The 8,861-nt window shown below is 40.1% G+C and overlaps 2 protein-coding genes across 2 annotated transcripts in view; both read right to left on the reverse strand.

The window, feature by feature from the left end:
* LOC104948044 (BRCA1-associated protein-like) overlaps positions 1–1,332 on the reverse strand; it is a 3,876-nt gene extending 2,544 nt beyond the window's left edge. Inside the window, exons 1-2 of the mRNA XM_010774204.1 lie at positions 945–1,332; positions 305–463 (exon numbers count right to left, since the gene is read on the reverse strand). Of these exons, the coding sequence (XP_010772506.1) occupies positions 305–463; positions 945–1,023 (238 nt within the window). The 5' untranslated portion in view covers positions 1,024–1,332. The remainder of the gene's footprint in view (positions 1–304; positions 464–944) is intronic.
* A 227-nt stretch (positions 1,333–1,559) lies between these two features.
* The window catches only part of naa25 (N-alpha-acetyltransferase 25, NatB auxiliary subunit), a 14,783-nt gene continuing 7,481 nt past the window's right edge, over positions 1,560–8,861 (reverse strand). The window contains exons 17-24 of the mRNA XM_010774205.1: positions 7,735–7,860; positions 6,971–7,214; positions 6,243–6,366; positions 6,090–6,155; positions 5,894–5,991; positions 5,693–5,803; positions 5,444–5,584; positions 1,560–3,653 (exon numbers count right to left, since the gene is read on the reverse strand). Of these exons, the coding sequence (XP_010772507.1) occupies positions 3,627–3,653; positions 5,444–5,584; positions 5,693–5,803; positions 5,894–5,991; positions 6,090–6,155; positions 6,243–6,366; positions 6,971–7,214; positions 7,735–7,860 (937 nt within the window). The 3' untranslated portion in view covers positions 1,560–3,626. The remainder of the gene's footprint in view (positions 3,654–5,443; positions 5,585–5,692; positions 5,804–5,893; positions 5,992–6,089; positions 6,156–6,242; positions 6,367–6,970; positions 7,215–7,734; positions 7,861–8,861) is intronic.

Genomic DNA, 8,861 nt, shown 5'->3' on the forward strand with positions numbered 1-8,861 from the left:
GTGCGTCGTCCGGTGGGGATGCCTACCAATCCGCTCAAGAAGGAAAGGAGTTATAGAATAAGTTAAACCGTTCCCCACTGACATCGTAATAACTTCGTAATAATGTATGCTATAACGTAAGTTATACAAGTCTATTATATTTAGACAACAATGGAGCTCTATGGGGCAGAGAAAGAAGGTAATAGAAAGAATAACATATATTTCCAGCCTTCACCACAAATAGCTAGTTTAAGACAGACTCTAATCCGATAATGTACTATGACTGGAACCAGCTAGATGTTATGATTAAGAGAACTCTGCTTACCTTGACTGGGTTCAAATGTTTCTATAACCATGTCCCCCATGGCTCTGCTGCCGATGTGCTGGTGCAGTACAGCGGCTCTTTCCAGATCCGTCTTCCCACTCAGAGTGTGTTTGGCTACACCTAAAGCTTTCTCCTGCAGCTCCTTCTCTGACATGCCTTCTGTTGAAGATAAGAGAAACAGGACAGGGTTACTGTGAGCTCTAATAGAACAACTAGAAAACTGAGTGTCTCAATATTCATCATTCAAACTATTACTGGTGTTTGTGTTAAAATATGTATTTAGATATTTCAGTAAAGCACTTGTATTTTGAGAAACTGATTGATTGATTTACTTTCCATGCCCGAACATTGCCATGATCAAATATTTCATCCGTCAGTTGATCAAAAAATGCAATATTATGGACAGCAAAATATTGAAAAACGGTCATCTGAAAGGTATCTAAAGCTTCTTGACCATTGAAAGAACAATATTTCCCTGTGAAATGTAGTGAAGTTAAAGTATGATGTAGCTAGCAGTTGAGTAAATGATATTCAGCCTCTAGGTTTAAGCTCTCTTGTCACTGCTTGTTAGCTTCCTGGCTAACTTGACACAAAAACAATGACTTCAACGTTTAGCTATGTTATCAGACACTTTACTCACCAGCTGAGTACTGGAAACCTTGTGGAGAAGGAGACTGGTCGGCTATTTCCAGACGGATTACTACCATAGACACAGTCATGTGTAATAAAAGAATTGGCGACTTTTACAAAGAACAATAACAAACCGGTGACAGCTAGCAAGCGAAACCTGCTACACGTCCAGCTAGCTAGATGACTGTCAAGCTAATTAGCTAACAGCTAAACACAAAGCCGTTTAAATGCAGTTAAAACAAAACGTCTTTGAGTCCAGTCAGAACATTACGTTAGTTATACTGCCTTTACCTTCGCCGAACGCAAAACATTACATTAGTTGTATTAGCTCATACGCAGTAGCTGTCTAAAGACCTCAGCTCGCTTCTCTTTCTGTTTATGCACAGCTGGTAACATGCTGCTCTTCTTCGTGTATCAAATAAAACCAGCCGTAATCTGTTGCTGCCTCCTGCAGGAACTGAGTGTGTACTGGACATGTACAGTGTACATTGCTAAAATATGAATTTTAAATTTAAGTTTCTAATTGTGTATATATACAATTTCAATTCACATCAACATTTGGATTGGTAAAGTTCACACCAAAGAAACAAATACAAAGAGATGAAGACAGTGCACAAGCAATTTCTCACATTAACTTTTTTTAATTAAAAAAGCTTTGACATTCCAGTGTTTCTGTTTTCCATTTTCTAACAAAAGAGGGTGGTGAGATGACACTCCGGATTGTCAACCATTTTTCAGAACCTCATCAACAACATGTAGTCCGATTACAAACATCTTCTCTCAAGTTGCGGATCCATTCAGACACATGGGGCTCGAGTGTAAAAGAAAAAAAGCCATTTACTAGCAGGCGTGTTTGTGATTGAATTTGGATACAACACTAACGGGAAGGGGAGGATTCAACATGTACTCACTCTATCACATCACTCTGCCAATGTCTTAATAAAGTACTAAAACTAAAAGAAATCCAACTGCGCACTACCTGCAGTCCACCGTCAGTGCTCCTGGGTTATATTTGTAAACTATGTCTCTCTTTATCTCCCATTGGTTAATAATATTAGCAGAAGATGCTTATTTTTCTGAGAAGATGCTGAAGCTGATGTAATGTTTTTTTGGGGGAAAGGTGTTGGGTGTCTTTAACAGGAATGACAACAAATGTTAACACAAGAGAAATCTTAGTATCTTCTGCAGCTGATTTAAAAAAAAAACACACCAAAGTCCTTTCACACTTCACCCGAAAAAAAAAAAGGCTGCCTTAACTTTATATTTACAATTAGGTCCAATATGTGTCTGTCAAACACATCCGTCTGCATTTATGCAAGTTATGTCAATTATACTGTTCTACAGAGCTGCAACTTGACTGAATATTTATTATCTGTATTTTCCGATGTGGGTCAAAGTGGACAAAGTCCTCTTAATGTTCAGGGCTGGACCGCACTACAGCACACACTGAATGCCAGAAACATGCATTCTAGCTAATTATATTCATTTCTGCACTTTTCATTTTTCACTAAATCATGGATATCCATGAAGAGGTTGTACATATTTAACTTCTAGTGGTTGCATTTAGCTAGATATGCCATGCCTGCAGTGATACATCCTGGATGATGAGAATCATAAAGTGACCAATATTCATATAAAGATAAATGCATGTGGCCTCTTTTGTAATATTAACCAGACCAGTCTTAAAGGCGTGTGATTTTTTGTTTGTGCTGGAACAACCCAATTCCAAAGTAGACATGTTTAAAAGCACAACTTCTACTGGTATTACAAAAATAAAAAATCAACAATAGTAGGCAGACAATTCAGGCTTTTAAAAAATGTCATTTAACTCATCCAACCATTTCTCTTTATAATACTGTAACTACAGAGGTGGTTCCACTTTAAAGAAACACACAAAGCAAAAAGAAAGAAAGAAAAAACATATTTTGAATGGGAAACTTCCGTCTGTAGGTAACCAGGTGTCCATATTTCAATAATGCACAACAGTTCAATGCAACATTGTGCCTGCTAGTTCATGATGAAACGGATGGGAAAGCAGCTCATTGAAGTAACTTTCCTCCTTAGTGTCTGTGTGTGTTTCTTTGATTGTTCTCACCAGAAAAACAAAGGGAAACATAACTGACAAACCCAGACAATAGTGGTTTATTGTGTCTTATATTCTCATTTAGTCAAGGAGGGTTGTGGTAGTTGCTCTTCACTATGTACAATAATTAATGAGATTATTTCATCTAAAACGGTTTATTTATCCTAATTTGCTCTATGTTTGTTAAAAAAAAAAAAAAGTACCCTTTTTTCCTTGTTTTCACTTATAATTGCTGTATAAATTCACGAGTTTACTCACAAGCTAGTGTGCTATAAGAGTTGCAAATGTCCCAGAGATGTGTGCGTTGAAGAAATGGAAAAGTAAAATCCAGATTGAGAGTTCACAAACGATGAGTGGAGAAATATGCGAGGAGAGGAAGGAGGTCAGAGACGATTGTGTGCTCGGGTGGGTTGTGGGACTCCTATGTTAGCTGGTGAGACCGTGGTGTAGGGGGGGGGGCTATGAAGGAGGGAGGGTGGGGGGTAAGTCTTCTTTCTCTGGTGTGTGTGATGGGTTCGGATCTTGAGTTCTTAATAGTTCCGCTCTCTTCTGGAGCAAGATCTCCCACTTTCCTGTAGCGATCGCAGGTAACTGCTCTGAACCTTGTCCCTAGCAGCCTCGCAAACACACTTCCTCCTGAACACAAACATTGGGGTATATTCAGAGAGCCACAGGCTTCATTGTGGGGACCCTAGACATAACATCAATAAAATTTCTTCATTTAAGCAAAGGACATAGCTGTTCATGACTTTCACATCCAATGTCCTTTCAAGGTGCCAAGGGCGAAAAACATCAAGATCAGAGATGTTCCTTGTTGATCAATACATTTATCGCAGCTTCTGGCACACATTTTATTCTGGTATAGACTCTTTAAAGGTCCGCATTAATACTGTTTTTCATCATAATTATAAGTCTCAGATATTATACAATAGACATGTCTTGAAGTCTTTGGCTGAAACACCAAGCAGATCTTTGCAGCCATCCCAAACCCCTCCTGTTTCAGCCCTGTTCAAAAGTGCGTTTCCTGCCTGTTACTTTAGATCAAAAATAAGGCCCCTTCCCAACGCAACTCTGAGAGATATTTAGTTAAAAAGAACACAATAGCCGGCGTTCACACCGCCCAGTACTTTTCCCACTTTAGGTTTCCGATATAGTTCTGAACATGTCGCAGTTCACACCCAAAAGAAGCCAGAACTAAAATAGTTTAATCAGAACTTTTTACCCCTTTTCCGTCCTGCTAGAAGGCAGGGACTTCGTGGGAGAAAAGTTCCCCTATGTCTGATGGCTGGGCCGGATGCTGCAACCACGCCCCGTAAACTCCAAAGTTTGTGAAGCCGCCCAGTCCCCCAACTCGGGACTTCCGCGGGGACTTCGGGTGCAAGTAACGCCGTGAAGGTTTGCTTGGCGGCCTGCCAGTAACCCAAAGCAAGAAGAAAGAAGAAGTGACGTCAGCGCGTTTTCATTTGCCTATTCCTTCCACAGGGACTTATTCCGTGGTGGAACGCGATCGTACTTTAGTTCCATGTAGAGACTAAGAGTTTCACATGAACTAAGTTCTGGATGAACCTTTGTGGGAAAATACTGCCGTGTGAATGCGCTATTGGTGCTCTATGAGGAGAAATTCAGGTGATAAGGTGGGGGGTTACTTGGTGCGATNATGAACTAAGTTCTGATGAACCTTTGTGGGAAAAGTACTGCTGTGTGAATGCGCCTATTGGTGCTCTAGGAGGAGATTCAGGTGATAAGGTGGGGGGGGGGTTACCTTGGTTGCTGATTGGCTAATGGTTACACAAGCCAAAAAATCGTTATGACATCATAAAGTGGCCAAAATCTGATCAGCTCATTTTCAGACAGGTTTTTAAATAAAATGGATCACGACAAAAAGTGAGCAAATCTTTTTCCTGAAACTTTCAGAATCTCTTTACACAGACATAAAAAGACATGAACAAGTGGATTTTGCATAATAGGTGACATTAAATATTATCAAGCACCGGACTCACAGGTTACATAATCCCTTAATTTGGTTGCTAAAATACATTTCTGGGAACCATAATAATGTAAAATTGTTTTGTTTTTTAAATATAGAAAAGTCAATTTAACAAACTGGACAGTGTCTTCCTAACCCTGACCCTTTATTACATTAAAACAGAATGAAGATATATTGTTGTTTGAATTGAAAACGCTCTCACGAGTCTCTTTTCCAAGTAGATTTTGTAAAACCCTGAATTGGGAAATTCTTGAGTTACAGAACCCGCAGGTTATAAAGGCATTGCACAACTAGCTAAAGGAGACAAGTGAATATCAATGTTTGTGGAACTGCACATTTGTATCGGTGAAGGCTTGTTTAAAAAAAAAAAAAAAGTTTAATGGTGTTTATTGAAATCCAGAGAGAAGGAAAAGATAAACCTTGGTGTCTGCTCTCTCACCTCTGTGGGTCCTTCCAAGCTTAAACCGGACAGTTTAATGGCCGTGATTTCAGTCTCTTGGTTCTTTATATAGTCCAACGCCTGAGTGATCAGCTCCTGCACGCTTCCTGTCAGCTCCTGGAACCCACACACCACCGCCGGCTACAACACACACAAATCATCAGCTTAGAATCACTTTTAAAGTCAACTACAGGATAATGAGTTACTAACATATTAGTTAATGAGGAAGATTTCAAGGTGAACCTGTACCAGAGCAGTGCTTGTATCCTTTTTCTTCTTCTTTTTCTTCTGTAGACTAGTCTTCAGTGGTCGGAGAATCTTGGCACAGTGACTAGCCATCCACAGGACTATGCACACCGTCTGTACAACAAATGAACATGTTGAAAAATGAAATGCATCAGATCCAGTAGAGAGTAGGTAGGAAAAAGTGTGGAAGAAAAGATGTCTCACCTCAACAAAGAAGATAAAGTTTTCTAATAAGGAGGGTTGCGTTTTCAATTTGCTGTCTTTCATTTCCAATACATCCCCTTTGCATTTATTCAGTATTTCTGTGCGAAGAAAGAAAGAAGAATGAAGCACAACGGACAAATAATACACCTTTGCAATTTATTGAGCTGAAAACGTAGAAATCCAGCTGCTAACTCACCTTGAAGTTGAACTACTAATGATTTGAAACCATTACAGATCTGGGTTTGAAGCTCTGACGACTCATCTAAGAGAGGGAAAATAAATGGGGTCGTGAGAATGAAAGCATTAACCCAGCATTGGTCTGCGTGATGTTACTGCCATCTCTTCTTACCAAGTCCAGCAGTCTCCAGGTCCTGCAGGTGGACAGACAGCTGGAGCGCTGCAGCCTGGCACTGACAACTCCCAGTGGACAGAGCTGCGGCCAGGCGGGTGGAGGGGGGGCCCAGGAATGGATACTGCAGTACAAGAAGACAACATTACAGTATTGAACTCACGCAACTCTTACATTATGTAACCCAAATGTACTGCAAAGATGTTCATTCTTCCACAACAAAAAGGTTGATAAAGCAGAGATGTTCATTCACAGACACATGTAACTTGAATTGTGCTCCGAGGTAGGATAACGTTTTAAAAAGAGACAGAACAAAGATAAGAATGGTTTCAGCCACCAGGAGAGCTAATAGAAGAGGGCAGCCGATGTCTTAATGTTGGTGGATAAATAACGATAAAGAAAATGCTTATAATCTATTCCTCCCCAGTGTTCTAGCCTGTGCCCTGCTGCCACTGAGCAAGCTGTCTGTCCTGATGTTTGTGGTACTCTTAAGATTCGGGGCGAGTTCAGGTGTAACATTTTCTTTACTAATTTCAAAGTTGGTCAAATCACTGATGAACACAACAGTTGTCTTACATGATACGTTTTTCCTCTCCCTCTTTTTTCAGTTCCTTATATTTCGCTTAATATTATTAACAATGTACGTATGAGACAGACTTAGGGCTGTTGCTATGTGAATCAGAGAGATTTCTTTGCCTCCTAAAACCCTTGCTTCACCTCTCACGTACCTGTGTGGGTTTCTCTGCTATCTGAGCGGCTGTCTGCAGGGTCTGGTTGAGCTGAGACAGCAGGCTGCTGAGGATCGAGCCCTTGTCTCCCACTCCGTTTTCGTTGACCTTCTCCGAGTTTTGTTGCGATGGCGTGTGTCCCAGATCGGCCAAGGAGGCGAGGATGCGAAGTGTTAGAGAGCGCAACCTGAGCCACACTGACTCTTCCTCTAGAGAGCGACGCCGGTGCTCCTCAGTTAACATTCTGTGGAGGGAACGAGGAACACGGGTTGAAACGATGAGGAAAATGTTTTGTTGAAGACCTTTATTCCACAATCAAATAAAAAGGCACTTTGAAAAACAAAACATGTACAAATGTTAATGTAATGTGATATGGACATGTTAATAAATCAATGTGGTCTCATTTAACAATCTGTCTTCATCTGTGGTATTGCACATTGTTTGCTTAGGACTGGAAAATAGTCTATTTTGCCAACTTAAATAAATCTTTGCTTCCAAAAAATTGGGACACTTGCAAAAAGCACGAAACTAACCCATTGCCGTTTAGCTTGGCTACCATAGACTTACCCCAAAGGTCCTGCATGGAGTAATGCAGACTTTGCAGAAGCAGACCCTGTACTCTTAACATCCTGATAAAGAATGTAAACAATGCCTTTTCTGCTAACTTTGCAACGACAAAAGAGTCAGACTATACCTAAAACTAAATTGGTGCAATTACTTTAGATACTTCTTATTTTCTCCCAAACATTAAGATATTAACATACCTGTCTTTAGGGTCCCAGCTGGTGAAAACGGTAAGGTCTCTGTTGTCCCTCATGGTGTCCCAGGGGATGTCATCCTCCTCTGGAGACAAAGACATGGCCTTCACGCTCTCCTCCAGACTCAACACACTGGAAGACAAGACAACATCGAAATGAAGAACTTTCCTGCACAAGTCGCTGTAACTCAGTGCTTGATGTTCCAATTAGGGCCGGGACTCGATTAAAAAAATTAATCTAATTAATTAGAGGCTTTGTAATTAATTAATCGAAATTAATCGCATTTTTAATCACATAAATATTTGACCTGAGAACAGTGAGAAGCAATTTTTTTCACATGGATTTTAGTATACCATTGAATAATGACTGAATACATAAGCTTAAGCAACAAAACATTGTTTATTTTTTTCAAGGTGGTACACTGGCCATAAAGTGTAGCAATAGCATATTTAGGAATATAGTACATTTCAGAGATTCAGGTAGCCTATAGGTAGGTAGACCTTCTGTAAACTATAACACTTTGTTTTTTTAGTATAACACAATACTTTCAAGTACATTCAGAACATTGGAAACCCTGACTATTAGAAAACATCTCTCTGTTGCTTCAGAGGCCATAACAGACTTTGTTGATTTACCAACAGTTGATTTAAAAATGGGTGTGGGTCCTTGTACTCCGAGTCGGGCTAACGTCCACGCTAGCTTCCACGCTAGCTGCTATATGTTTTGTATTGAGGTGATACTTGAGGCTTGATGTGCTGCGGTGATATGCGAATTCCTTTTTGCATAATTTGCGAACAACCGTGCTCTTATTGACGCTTCCATCCGTCGATTTTTTAAAACAAAATGTCCCATTCACGGGGCCAACCAAAGCGGTCTCATCAGCTTCTTCGTTCATGTTTGACTATTGTTCACTGTGGTTTGTTGTTGTCTGAAGTCATGAACGTTAGTTGGTGCTCCAGTATAATCGGTACGCCTGAAACTCATCCAGTGAGAAACGTTCCGCGGTGCAAAAATAAGTGCGATTAAAATGCGTTAATTTTTTTAACGCGTTAATTTTTGTGTAATTAATTCATCTTAATTAACGCGTTAAAGTCCCGGCCCTAGTTCCAATATATTCTCACATATCGGCCTCT

The sequence above is a fragment of the Notothenia coriiceps genome, unplaced genomic scaffold, assembly GCF_000735185.1.
Source record: "Notothenia coriiceps isolate Sejong01 unplaced genomic scaffold, NC01 NC01_scaffold00013592, whole genome shotgun sequence".
NCBI lineage: Eukaryota > Metazoa > Chordata > Actinopteri > Perciformes > Nototheniidae > Notothenia > Notothenia coriiceps.